General features: G+C 38.1%; 1 protein-coding gene across 5 annotated transcripts in view; it reads right to left on the reverse strand.

Moving 5' to 3' along the window:
* LOC132907822 (zeta-sarcoglycan) overlaps positions 1–15,488 on the reverse strand; it is a 187,319-nt gene that overhangs the window by 24,767 nt on the left and 147,064 nt on the right. For all 5 annotated transcript variants that reach the window (XM_060961235.1, XM_060961238.1, XM_060961237.1 and 2 more), the window contains one exon: positions 724–997. In XM_060961235.1, the coding sequence (XP_060817218.1) occupies positions 724–997 (274 nt within the window). The remainder of the gene's footprint in view (positions 1–723; positions 998–15,488) is intronic.

A 15,488-nucleotide genomic window follows, 5' to 3' on the forward strand; every position in this document is an offset into this window, starting at 1 on the left:
TTTCGACGTGGGAAAAAAGCAAGATCCGTCGGGAAAAAAGACGCCGCGAATATTAATTCTTCTTTGTGTAGACCGGTCGAGCAGGAATTTAAATTTCTGAAAGGACAGCTTATTACCAAGGTATGTTTTATCAATGATGAGTAGAGGATTGAATGAAGGCATTTCTGTGTAAACATGGTGACCTTTTTTCTCAGTTATATCGGTAAGTATATATCGGAGAATCGAGCTCGTGGAAGTTTTCTTGCTTCGACCTATTTACCATTTAAACGATATATGTAATTGTAGGACAAAAATTTCAAATTTGCAATTCTTTCTTTCCTGGTTTATTCGATAGCCACAAAAACACTTGCCCATAATTTTTCGATGTATTACACGAGAAGTAAGGAAATGTTTAGAAATGAAAAAAAATGTATTTGCAGTTCTGAAATTAATTTTTAACGATGTTACAATTCTAAAACTGTAAACATACGATTGCAGTAATTGGAAGGAGTCGGTTAGACGAACGGATTAACCCAGGACTATTATTTCCGATTTTAAAATAATAACGAACGTGATTAAAAATACAAAAATAAATATCAAGAATTTATGGATCTAAATCCAAAAATTATTATTGTGAGTAGCTACACTACAATGATCATAGCACGAAGATTTTAATCTATTAAGATATCTTATGAATTAATTCGAAAACAAATTCGTAGAACATGTTGAATATCACAAACTTACGGAACTGAATCCCATGACTTTAAGCAGCCACACGGTGAGCGCCAGGTTCAGGATCACGATGACCATCAAAGTGAGCACCAGAGAGTACAAACACCTTTTCCTCCATCCATAAACACCTAACCTGAATCCACCTTTACATGACGCGGTGCCGGAAGTGCGGTCCTCGAGAATCGGAGGTGTCGTCCTTGATGATGGCCCTGCCGACTGTCGCACGTTTCGACCTCCGGTCGACGTGCACGGCTCGTCCGACCAGCCTGACTGCCCTCGAGACATTCTGAAATCACAAACGAGTCAACTGAAACATCTGTCCTCTCTCGTAGTACGAGTTCTCATGCGATAAACACGCTGAACACGTGTCATCGTGAACATTAATGTTCTCTTTGTCCAATTTTAGGAAACTAACGAAGTTTAAACCGTCCTTCGTCCTTTTAGTTAATCGTTCTTAAATAAGTAAGATTGCAATGAAACACGATTTACTGTACGAATTGCATTTATTAGATATTATATGCGAGTAGGAAATTTAATTTATAAATTTTCTATGAGTTTTTGCAAACTATAAACTCAACTGCTCCCTAACTTGAAACTTCTATGAGAAGTTAATAAACCTGCATTAAATTTAACAGAAGTAATAGAAAGAAGTTAATAAAGAATTAAACGTTGATGAAGATACCTTAACTTCAGTTAGTTTTATTTTTTACAAATGTGAATGTGATATGATTTATATATGTTTTTATGTTATATATATATATATATATATATATATATATATATATATATATATATATATATATATATATATGTTTAATAAAAATTAAACGATACGTAAGAGAATATGGGAAATAAAAAAATTATTATGTTTAAGGAATTGCTAATTGAAAATTGATAGAATCACATTGATACACGTAGAGTGTGTGCTGGAGACACCGAAGTGGACAAGAACAGCGTGCGCTATTTCTGGTAATCGTCAGTAGAGCGAGACGTCAGTGGTCAGACGGAAGCGCTTTTTATTATATTAGAAGTGTTTGATGATTTTTCTCTTATATTCGTGGCTGCTATGGAAGACTTAGCGATCCCAAACTTTACGACTTATTAAACAAATATTTGTGTAGTAACTCTAACGTCACAAAACTAAAGACAGTTCTTCTCAGTCGAGCAATGCTTAAATTAAATTTTCCCCTTCTTATCTTTAAATCTCAGAAAACTTGGTACGTATTTCAAGCAACAGATGGCAAGAGACTCCTAAACGATAACGCATAAAAAAGTTGCAGTTGCATAGAAAAAACAACGAAAAAGGACGAACGAAGCCTTAGAGCATAATTGCCAGCGATTAATAAGGCTGTAATTACCAGGCCATTTTTTCCCAATGATTTATCAACGATTTATGTCTCGTCCTCGCACACCGGGTGCAGAAAATTGGCCGTGGATGGGGAGAGGAACAGAACCGTGAGAAGACTGATCTCCGGTTCTTACTTCTTGAAACACGAGCCTTCCTTCATACGTGCCCTGCGTCCAAACATCCCACCCATTTCCACACAGTCCATTTTGCACCGAACCAGCACTGAAAACACGCTATCCCTTTTTCTTTTTTCCCTGAACGCGATACGATGTTGGTAACAGGCAACGGAATCAGATTTTTGTCCACGAGTAAGAAAGATCAATCATACGAAGCATCAGTGAAGAAGCCGCTGAATCCGAAATTAGCGTGGCAAATAGGAGGCCGTAAAACCGCATACAAAATGGTGTGGTGGAGAACCAGAGGATTATCAAATGGCAGATAATTAACGGCGGTAGAGGCGTGCGCGCGTGAAAAATGGACGAGCCAGGAAAAAGAGCGGGAGGGCGATTAAAAGGGAACACCGAAAGAGAAGAGGAAAAAGGAGAATCGATAAGCGAGACCATGTTCCGGGGAAGGAGAATGTAAGAGGAAAGGAACGAGGGAACTTATGTAAATCTGACTGCGAAATAGCGGACGTAACTCTGTGCCTTAATCTCTTGCCTCTCGGTCGCCGCTGACTCGAATGCTTTTACTTGACTTTTACTTACGCTTTCTTACCTTTTACTTTCTTCTTCTTGTCAGTCTTTCAAAATATGGTCTTGGAATATTCCTTTTTTATTCTAGTTTTTATTTTAGCCGTTTGTTTAAATGAAATATTAATCACGCGCAGTTTCTTTAAAACGTCATACATTTAATCAAAGTGTACTTTCCCAACAACTAACTGGTTTCATCAGCCCACATTTACAAGCGCTATCAGTCGTAGAATTGAAAACTCTGGAGAATAAAGCTGTTTCTATTTAAATTGTAAATTTTATTATTAAAATTCAGTTCCAAATTTATGAACTTTACAATTATTATTGCAATTTGCTTATTATTACAATCTATTTCAAAGTAATTGATAATTTTAAAAATTGTTTAGATAGAATAGAGCGTTTATGTTTTCCGCAATTGTTGTGGCAATTTTTCTTTCAAATTTATAAAATATCATCAAGAATCCTCTTAACACAATATATAATACGTGATTTGTAATAATCTTTTTATTCCTTAATATATTAATGGTTAACGATGTCACAAAATTTAACGAGCAAAACAAATTTAACGTCAAATTAAAACTTTGAAAAAAAACGCACATTTCATATGCGCCGACCTAATTGTTCTCATGTCCTGTTTGTTCTTTTTTTTTTGCATGCCGCATATACTCTGTGAACAATTATAAGGGAAGTGAAAACATCGAGAGACAAATGGGACAACTGGCGGAAAAGAAGGAAGACAAATAGATGGAAACACTAGCATAAAGCGAAAGAGAAGTGGCACAAGGGATAGAAGAAGAAAAGGAGAAAGCAAGAGTGGGGCATGAGCTAAAATATTCAATGCTACCCTTTTGCCTTCTTGTGGATAATTATACCTCTCGTGGATATAAAGAGCTTGGTCGCTCGAAATTAAAAGCTCCGAAGATAAGCTCCTGCGGGGAAGAGAGCCGCCAGCTTGCTTTTCAGGACTAGGAAAGTGTACGATTTTCAGCAAGGGAACAGCCAGAAAACGGGGATGGTGAGAGGAAGAGGGAGAAAGACAAGAGAAGAGAAAGAAGGATTAACGATTATAAGGACGCTGCCACAGCTGCACGCCTCATCGAAGATTGTATTTAACGAAGGTCTTTAATCTGGCAAGCTTTTTCGGATTCCGGACTCGATTTTCGATATTAATTTCTGTCGCACCGCTTGTTCCCAGGCACCATAAATAAAACGCGGACACGCGGAAGTAAACGGCTGCAAGGTTTGACATTCTTGATTTTGTAGAATATTCAGAGACCTGTGAACCATCATTGCGAATATTCAACCATTTTGGGATCGATTATTCCCTGATAAAATTCGTTCTATTTATGATTAGATTTTTCCGAATGGTAACATATTAGACGATCTAAATGCGAAGTATAAACGAAATATATAAATATATAAATATGACATTATATTGTATTAAACTCTACTTGGAACTCACAACGGAATCATTGAACTATAAACATGATTTTTTAATCCAAGTCTAGTATTTATATTAATAATAACAGATAAATTCTCCGTTAACACAAACGAAGAATAAAATCATTTTTCACAATGTGACCTTCTCTTCGTTACTAACACGCGTATTAAATTATTCTAACCTCTATTAACCTTAACTTCCAGTACCTTATTTCAAAGTGCTTCACTCTATAACTCTGTTCTGGTTTTACTTTAAAAATCACAGAAGCGTAATGCCTGCAGCTCGTTTCGAAGCGACGATTTTTTGCCCTGTAGAAACGTACGAACATTTGAAGTCGATTCGAACAGGAAGGGGTAGTTTTATACGCATTCGAAAGTCGTTACTGTGGCGCAAGAGGAGTAAGCCGGGAGAAACGGTGAGATTCAGGTTCAAGGGGCAATTACAAAGCGGAAATATACGTCGGATCATAAATACCGTCGGACGTATGTTAAACGGGCGCTGGAACTTTTGACGTAACGCGAAGTTAGCGCGGCCACCGCCATAATTTCACGGTTTCAAGCCCAAAGAGCATTACAAGTTGCGAAATTATCACTGTACTAACGTACGACCGTGTTACACGTTTTTTCCTCCCGTCTCGACATCCGCGTGTACGTATTCTCCGTTTTCGCCCCCTTCGTCCAGCTTTGGCCGCATAACTTCCGTGATAAATAGCGCTTTGTTTAAAACGAATTAAACGAGTGGCCGGTTGCTTACGCGTCGCGCAGCCGCTCGGCTAGAATTGTGGCTTTCGAATGCAGGACACGCGAACCTGCGCGCGATGAATTCCAAACCGTCGACGAAGATGAAAATCTTGGAGGAAAAAGGGACGGGCTTCCCGGGATGGATGATGAATTATGATATCACGCGAGATATCAATGAGATGGTCCCGTAGGGAACGTGTTTTTAGAACGTTACAGTTAATTGTATGTGATTTTAACGCGCTTCAGACTGCGGTATTACCACGAAATGATCTTTACTGCCTGTGGTTTTATACTTGTAATAATAACTGAACAATTCCAAATTCAAACTTCTTAGTTCGTATTTTTACATTCGCATTTTTACGTACGAGTTTCTAGATTCGAACTTCCATATTCAAGTACAAACACAAATTTTTTAATTCAACCTCAAATTTGGGTTTTTCAATTAAAACTGCAATTCGAATTTTTAGATTCGAATTCAACGTCGAATTGAGAGTTTCAAATTGCAATTTATACAACGAGAGAAGAGTCGCAAGGTTGAGAGGAATCGATAATGCATAATGTATACAATACACATCTTGCGTGATTCGTTCTAAAAAGAGAATTCCGAGAACGTTGACAAAAGTAGTTGTACATATCTCGAGAATATGGCAGATACTTTGATTTGTTAGTTTAATAATATTTGTTTCGAGTGTAATGTTTTATAAAGAAAAGTTCTGTGCGCGACAAGTCCGAAACTTTTAGTCTTCATACGGTTAATTAAATTCGAAACGGTGACAAGTAAACGTGATGGAAAGGATATTAAGCAAACCACAGCGACTGGAAGTTAATTTCCCTGCTAGGATGGGTAATAACGATATTAACCATCCGTCATGCAGGACAACGTGATTAATTCACGAAGGAAAAATATATCCGTATTTATACGAAATGCGGATCAAACGAAGGACCGTATCGACTATCTCATTTCCTCGCCGGATATCGTCTTGGTGAGATTATTTTCTGTACAATGTCCATTATAATTTCTCGATCTCTTCGCGACAGGATTCTCAGGTTCGTTAAATGTTCCTCTCTGAAAACTAACTCCACTCTTCGTCTATTTTTCGTTTCTGTTCAATAACTATAAAGAAGAACGAACGATCGATCACCATTCACTTTGCTTTTGATGGACAGAACCGCGACGAGGTATACTATTGTTCAAAGGTATCCAATATCCACTTACTTGTTTTTAAAAAAGTATATTTTAGTCGTAAAATTATGGATGAATTGAACTGCGACGATTTTAATCTTTAGAATCATCATAGACGCGTTTTAACAAAATTGCACAAGGTTAACATTAGAAATACCGATCTATAATAACATCTAAATATGTTACCTAATTAGACTTAAAGCAATATGATGAAGATGAATAATGACGATAATGAAGATGAATGAAGATGAATATATGTAATCATATTTCTGTCTGAATAAAAGCACTTATATGTTTTTAGTAATTGCAAAAACAAGAAATCTGATACGTCAGTTTTGCTAATTTAGAACCAGAATTGACGTTTGTAATTGGCAATCTTTGCAGAGCTATTTTATAACTTGACAAGCTCTATATTTTTAGACCGTTTGGTTTGCTAATTATAAACCAAATAACAAAAGATCAGTTCAGACATTACAAAAATTAATGAATTCCAATAATTAATTAATAAATTCAGGAACATATTATTACTACGTCTTTCAATAAGTTATACAAATTTCTAATCTGGCAGAGATAGTGAATGTTACTTCCAATTATTAATTTCTCATTCAATTATGTTCTTTGGGCGAACTCAAATGCTGTTATTATGATAATGTATTCACCTTGTATTCAGGAATTATTCGCGAGGATATTCGAGGCCTCTTTTCACATGTTTCGTGACAACGAACGTCCAACCAATAGTTTCTAGAGACTCGGTGGATACCCGAGATTCTCTTGGAGCGCGATCGTTGCTCCTATTCGAGCCACGCCAGGCGTCTAAAGGAATTCTGTCGATCGTAATCGGCCAAGCTGCCTCCATTGTGCTATCCCAGTTTCGACGAGTTTCCGCCAAGATTGACCTTTCGGATGGAGTCAAGTAGCCTTTCGAATTTTTGACGAGTAGCAATTATTCTCCTCCGGCCGCGTTTCGACCAACTTCTAGCCCACGTTCTATCCACATGTTAATCGCGAAACTTGCGAGCCAATTTTGTAAAGGTTTCGAGAAGCAAGGCAATCATGTACTAACGCTTAATTACGAAGAAAGTTAGAGCAACAAAAGTGTAATAATATTCTTGAACTATTTTCCGATTACAGATATTAAATAGAAACAAAAACTTTCGAGTAGAAATGTAACAATTGAAGAATTGGCAGCAGTAAGGAGGCAGTCTTAAAATTGAAATTACATCCATTGAAAGAGGAAGAAAAGCATAAGTTTCGCAGACAAAGGTGCAAGAATTTATTACTACGAGTATTAGTTGACTTACTATCGATTGAATTTATAGCGAGTTTCAAGAAGTAATTTCATTTTGAGTTGACGTTTATCGATTTAACGGAATTACTGGAAAGTAATCAAAAGCAAGTAGAAAGTGGTGCTTCCTAACAGCTTTGAAATCTTTCAGCTTCCATTTTTTGTATTATAATTCTTCTTACAAAGGATCGCCGTCAAATTTTCCACTAATCGATGTTCAAAATTCCATATCAAGAATCTTTCATAATTCTAAAATACTTTGTACCTCTCCTGTCAAAATTCTCTGAATCAAGAAAGCGTGCGCACTAAAAGGCGTGTTCGCCTGCTGGTTCAAGAGCATACAGGTTAATTGTTTTCTTGTTGACGTTATTGCCGGAAAGCCAACGACTTATCGGGTGGTTAGTCGAAAACCACAGTTCTGTGGTTGTTCAGCGGGAATGGGCGCAAAGGGGTCGATTCAAGCAGCGTTCGGAACAGAAAGGGGTGTGACGTCGACGGAGGTAGTCCGACTTGGTGCTGTCGGCGCCTCTGGTGGTATCTAGGTGGTCTAGCCCTTCTCGTGCTATTGCCGCAAGCCAAACATAGTTTAAAGCGAATTGCCGTTAATGAAGACTCATTCGTCGTAACATCTAAGAAGCTATGCTGTACGTCGACTTCGCTTCGAGACCTTACTTTTCTTACGTTTCCTCCTTACCCAGTTCCCTCTTCCTCCGTCCACCCTTGCACTTTCTTTTTCTCCAGCTATTCTTACTCTCGGTAGGACAGCGCGGAAATTGCTCGGCAATTTCCATGAAAAATGCCAGAGGTTTACAGTACGACCGCAACGAACCGCGGCTGTCCTCGTCTAGTTTGCCGCGGAAATTACGCTACCTTCCTTCCTTCCTTCTCTCTTTCTGCCCTTCGCTTTGTCTGTCTCTCTTTTCCACTATTCTGTTGTCAGGTCGTTTCAATTTTACCGCGCCGGCCAGTTTATTGAAATAAAATTGCTCGCTAGCTGATATTCGACTATATTTCCTGGGCTGCTTCGTCCGGAACTGGATTACCGTTGCCGGGTAATTACGAAAATCTTCTATGATTTCTCGAATTCGCTATTTTACGTGTACCCGCGAGCAGGATCTTCCTATCCGTTGCCGAAACGAGAGCCCTGGAATACGTTACTTCGGAAATATAAATAGAAGGAAAATGTGGTATGGTTGCGGAGCCGATGTTTTTGATATCATAACTTAATGAAGGGAATAATGTTGGACGTTTCTAGTGAACGATTCAGTCCTTTAGGACGAGTCAGAAGCAGTTCAAAGAAGTTGTACGTTTAGTCAAGGCTATCATCTACGAGCGAGGGACAATTTTCATAATGTACGAGAGATTTGAAACTTGTGATACTCCGCAAAAGAAATGTACTTGTATATGGAAAATATATATCGTGCATGGGAAGCCTTTACGAGAAAGTTGCCGTGAAAGAATCATCATGAAAATGTCGATGAATCAATTATGTCATAATTAATCAAGATCGTAGCTATTACAAAGTTATGAAGTATCGAAACTGTAAAGAATTAAATATATTTTTACTACATGAAAAGTCGTCAGTGCGCAAATCGTTTGCCGCAATCACCGGTGGCACAGTTATTGGCCTGTACAATTCAGCTATGAGCTAAAACCCAGAAATCACAACATCCTCTTACTCTGCTATAATTCCCGTAGCGTTTAAAACTCCCCCAAAAAGTAGGAAAAAGGTGAAAAGAAAAACAGCAAAAAAGCTTGCCTCCAAAATCCAGTAGAACGTTTCAGAGGTAACTATAGATAGCAAGGGGAAGCCCGAAAAATTCCATTCGGGTTTCGTCGAGTGGCGACGATCGGCGTGACGTATTGGTCAGTGGCGCGACGAGAATCCGCGTGAAATACGTGGCCGCGTGGTCCGGCCGTATTCACCGGAATCGTCGTCGTCCACGAACGATTTCCTAAAACGCGAATCACCGAGTGATTTACCGGGAGCGAGGCTGAGCGTAGTTCGCAAATATCCATTAAAAGACAGATCGACAACGCCCGCGAAAATAAACACTTCATCGGATCGAGATCTGACGTCGTGTAGGATTCCGCGTGAACACGCGTTGACCAAGCCTGATGCGGGCCCCCGCGTTTCACAACGTGGTTATGTTTAACGGGCAGATAAGCATTTACAGGGCAATCATTCGGGTCTATCATCGATTTATCGGTGAAACGGCCGACGAAGTAAATTAAAAGGGCAGGTGCGCCGATTATTAACGCCCGCATACACGCCAACCGAACCGACACCGGTCTCTCCTCTCCTCCCTCTCTCTTGGTACGTTTTCGATCACGGCATGGCTGCTACCGGCGCGTACCTCGCGTTCTCATCATTAATATCAATCATCGTCATCGACATTCCGCCGCTTTTCCCGCCCGATAGTACGCCGTGATGATCGATCGGCAGCCTCCGATACTGTTGTCGAAGACAAGCTGGAAATAAACGTCGATTTCACGGCTCGAAATCTGTAGTCGTCCTACGTTTACCAACGCGTACACGACATGCAAATGTTTCCAACGAGTACGAATATTGTATCTGTAATAATCTCTATACACATATATACTTTATAACTATTGCCGTGTAAAGTTAATGGTTTTAATAATGTCTTTTGTACACGCAGAGAGAAAGGTAATGAAAATTATAATATCGTGGAGGCAATCATCGGCGCATCGCTGCCCGAATGAAATCAGAGCAGAAGCGATACAGAGTAAAATTGTTTGTAGTCCCTCTGTTTGATCTGTCGACGTTAATAACGCTGCTCGATTGCGCTTCGATGTGCACCGCCTCTCTGATTGCTATACTACACGAATCTCTCGGACCCGCACCATTTTCTCTATTATTCATATGCATTTTTTCCTTTCTTCTTTTTCTTCTTTCGGTAGAACTCGATTGGGTTATGGAAACAAATTGTTCTTTAGAATGATTTAACTGTAACGTTCGTGCACATTTTATTTTCCCTGTTCTAATTTACCGAGCACGGTTTGATAGAATCGAAATCTATGTTTTTTATTCCGCAACGATATTGTAACTGATGCGTGTATTTCCAATGAAGAACTTTGGATAAAGAAAGGAAAGATAGATAGAAAAAAATCGTTAATAGATAACTTTGTTTTCAATTAGATCATATTGATTTTTGTTGCCTGTATCGATACATTCTAGTTTTACCGAGCACCGTGCCATGGTATCTGTGTTTTCGATTCTTTCATATGCTTTAAATGGCTGAATATATACTTCTGGCCGTGGAAGATCTTGGAAAGAACGTAGAAAAAGAACAGAGCATATAGAGAACAGAGAAAAAGAATACGAAAGAAATCGTCGGTCGAAAGTTTTTTATAAACGTTCTGAAAGCATTCTCTCTCCAAAGAGGAACGATGTGAATCGTAGTGTACCAAACACGAGGAAGATTTTCCCGGTGAAATCTGTTCGCCTAACAAAAAAGCGATTTGACGTTCGACGAGAAGGGTCGCGAGCTACAAAGAGACGTGAGAACTTCGACATCTGGTATCGCGAAATTTATGATTTTGACCACTGAGAACATCGTGTCGGTCATATAAACGGCTAAATGTCTATACCTGTTACACGTATCTCTCGGTAAACTGCCAACGCGCCGCTTATTTTTCTCTCCCTTGTATCCGACCCACGGCCGATGCTAAATTTGAAAACTTGCCTATCCTTTGATCTGGACACGCCATAACTTCCGGCCACGCTTTTGTTTGCGTTTGCGGACAAGTCTTTGAGCAACGGAAGGAAAAAGGTCGGTTCACGGTTGTTACCTTCGATCAAGTTAAAATAATTTAAAAGCCTCCCCATCTGTAAGCAAAAATCGCTCGTTAAACTTAAAAAAAAAAAGAAAAAAAACGATTTTATGATTATAAATTATGTTTTATCAAAGATGGGTAAATAGATTTTTTTTTTTAGTAAATATAGGAAGACAAAAGCATTCTATCGCTACTTTTTGAGACGTTTAATGGAAAAATGGTAAAAGTGTACCTTTTTTCAGAAAACAAGATGTGTTTAAAAAATTTCATTATGAACTTCCATACTACTGTATGCAATATGCTTTTACTCTTTACAATCTTATGTACAACATGATTTGACATTCCATCTCATTTGATTCTCCTCAGTATTTAACACGCAAAATACGTGCTTTTGTGCTATGAATGGATCGAATAGAAACATTTCAACAATGATACGTCATATAAATTATGAACAGGCTGCGAAAATAAATAATCGACTATGAACTAGTTTGGGTGAAATATTAAACGTTGTCTCAAACTGAACATACAGATATTTCTATTAGAATAATCTTTTACCCTCAACGTTCCCTCAAATTAAACGTTATTTCACTTGTATCATTTTTCCTCTGTATACTACTCATGAGTACTTGTATTGTGAAAAGCTACTCCTCCAAAATTATCGGACTTTATACATTTAAATGTTCTACAAATACCATTTTTACCTACCAGTAGTATAATGCCATGAATATTTACTGTATAATAAAAACCAGATTTATTTTACGCAATGTATATTTCTACCTCACTTTACGATACATCGCTTTAGTTGGTAAATTCGTTCGATCGCACGAACATTCAAAAATCGCTCTTCGATTACTGGGTTTAATGAATCCCGGTAAATTATATCGATTAGCCGAACAAAACGAAATAATTATCAATAAATGTAACGAAATCCGATAGCCGGCCAGATTTATTAGGAAACGTTCGTTCCACACGGACGAAAATTTAAGGGAGATTGTTATCTTTATTCTGTTACATATATCACCAAGGGTGTGGAGATAGTAAAGTAATTGATATGAAGCTGGACGAAAGGATGGTGGAGGTCGGTTAGGAAGGGGGGTTATACCGATGGAAGTAAAAAGGCTCCAGGAAAAAGAAGAAGGGATGAGAGAAGAAGGAAAATCCATCGACTCACGTGGTAGGTTTCTACGAATCCAAGGAAATCGGTTTAGAGACCGGAAGGGAGCTGCTTTGATCGCGTTACCGGCTCGATCTCGCGGATTAGGGACGATCCTTTTCCTCTTTCTCTTTCCCCTTTGCCGTTTTCTCTCGTACACTCCGCTCCCTATTTTGTTCTTATCCTCTGGCCACCTTTTCTCACCAAATTCGATATTTCGACTGTGACCGTAACTTGCCCTAAGGAAAGCCCCGTTTCCACTTAGCTTCATCTGACGAATAAATGGGAAATAAAAATAAACTCTCGCACCCTGTTCTATTTATTCGCCCGCGTTACGTATGTTATATCGGGTAGCTCGTGGGATTAATTAATTGACAAAGTGTACGTTTTATACGTATTTAACGGCCATTTAGCGTACGAACGTTATTTCACTGTGCTTTTGCGCTGGTACGCTTTTTTAATCCTGTGATGTTTCAATTATTTTTGCTTGATAAAAATAAGGCCTCATATAACTTTTTGATGGACGTTATTCATTTTCTTTATATTACCTACTACGCTGAAAGGTTTAAAGTAAAAGTCACGTAAACGTCAATTAAAAAGCGTGACCAAAGTAATTTGCATAACTGCTACTTTACAAAAGCTTATTTTGCGAGTCAGAAATTTTTCAAAAAATTTCCATTTATCTGAAAACAAATAGTCTTTATGACGATACTATGAACATTCCAATTTTGTCAAACTTTACACAAATCCTTAGGATTTTCTTCCATGACTACAACATTAACACAGAATTCAACAACGTAAATTGACTAATAGAAAAAAAAAAAAGAAACAGAAAAGATAACTGCGAATAAAAAATATTACGTTCACGGTATGGTTCTTAAATACGCTGAGCTCGTTCCTATACAAACAACATCAACTCGAATACGTTTCTCGAGTAGCAATTTTTCTTTCTCATGCGATTCTCGTCGGTACTTCTCGCGTATTAAGCTACTGCTCGTACAATATCAAATGCTCTTCCAGCTATTGTAATTTATGCATCATCTCCGGCCTGGAAACGCTTCACCAAGACGAACGACGAAGGATAATTTCAATCTTCGTCTCTGCTTAGATGTAGCATGAATAATAAAGTTCGGAAAGCGCTACGAAAGTGAAACGCTTCCCTTTGTCCCTGTCAGGCAAAGTAATAATTTTTGAGTCATGAAGACAGACTCGCCCGTAACCAGGAACCTCTTCGTGAAATACCACTGCTTGTTTCTCGTTTCAGACATTCGACAAATGACACACGACGTCTCCGCGACACGCCTGGGATATCCGTTGACTTTTGCCTTCGGTGTCGTTAACATTTCCTGGTGGCCAGGCGGAGATCTAACATTTCCCCTTTCGAGACCCGCAGAACATCGTGTTTCCTTCAGGATGCTCATTTTAAATCGAGTGCGAGCCGTAGATACTTTATTTCGTGTAAAGTTCAATTTGTCTGGATGACGTTTCATTTGGATTTCATACGACGAATTAAATGATTAAACACGAATTTTTTAAAATTAATTTATATTATTGAATTTTTCTTCTTAGCATTGCGGTTATAAAGGATAATAGCTGCATATTTTGTTAATTATAATATATATTTTTTCGTTCATCCAAACATTGTGAGTTTATGAAGAATGAAGGAATTTAATTATACTATAATAGACTTTTCGTTAAAATTACAGGCACTCTATTTATGTTTCTGGTTTGTATACTGATTTTCTGTAGAGTACCTATTATTCCAGCATATTCGTTGCACGTTAACAAAGCGTTAACAATTTACGTTCTACAATAATATTACGTACACTTAACTCTGCTTGGTCCTTAATGAATTAATGTTAAATCTTAACAAAATCAGAACGATGAAAATGATCAATTTAAAATTTTTTAGTTTCGACAACGAATAAGCGTATGCAGGTGCATCATTATGCAACGAATAATTTCTTCACAAAAGGGGTGTAAAAGGATGAAACAACGTGCAAGAATAGAACACGATTTATCGTAAATGTCAAGATCATCATTTATAAGCACAAGTATCAAAGGAGAACTTATACGTGTACAGGTACGCCAATATCTGTACTTTAGCACATCACTCTTCAAGTTGTCCAGTAATGTATAGGGGGAATCGTAGGAAGACATCATTGTGCCGTACCACCGCATGGCAAGCGTTGTAAACCATAAGTGCGATAGTTAGTTAAAGCTAGTTTGCGAGTAAGTTACCTGCCACTGTGACGTGCCCTTAAAATTTCAATTAACGTGCAAATGACCAAGTATGAAAATGTATTTGCTAACGAGCATTTCGTCGTTCCTTATGCTCATTTACAAAAGAGCCTGTACGCTTGTATTAAAATTTTTTACTATTTCATATCAATCGATGTAAAGCGATTTCAATGGAAATAAAACATTTTTTTATACATGCTCCGTATTCGGTCACTACTACGTATTTTAACATAGGCTCTTATCATATATCTAGGATTGTCCCGGACAGGCCTGCATATGTAACTCGATCGAAGATGCGTGATCGAAAAAAATCCGGATTTTTTAAATAAACGATCATAAAAGTCAAAGAATAGACTAAGTTATTAATTTATACAAGCCGGAACAAAGCCTTAGAATCATTATAAAGTCGAGCAACCTTTTTTTTGGAATCTTTCCAATTTGTTAGTTCTTTTTAACACTGCAATTAACTTTTCATAAAGTGTTTCAGATTACGTGTCATAAAATATGGTGACCTTATTCCATCCTTATTATCATTTCGGCAGAAGCCTGTATACATATAGCAAAAAACATTTGCCTATTTTCTACCAACATATTATCAATCTAAAACGAACCGAATAAGAAGAAAACATTTCTCTTACGCGTCCGGTATTCGACACTCGACAGCAGACACTCGGCCATCATTATCATAAACGCTATTCCTCTCGTCATAAAATCGAATCGTTTCTCCGACTTCTTGATACTTGCAAAGAGAACACATAGTATCTTTGCGCATATGTAACCATACCGTATTTTACCTTTCGCGGATTCGCTGACAGCGTCCCGTTCATATCAGGAATGCATCTATCCAGCGGCCTGCAGCCACGAACCGTCGCCACTCTGTTCATCGCGACAACCCC

This window comes from Bombus pascuorum, chromosome 6 (genome assembly GCF_905332965.1).
Source record: "Bombus pascuorum chromosome 6, iyBomPasc1.1, whole genome shotgun sequence".
Lineage (NCBI taxonomy): Eukaryota > Metazoa > Arthropoda > Insecta > Hymenoptera > Apidae > Bombus > Bombus pascuorum.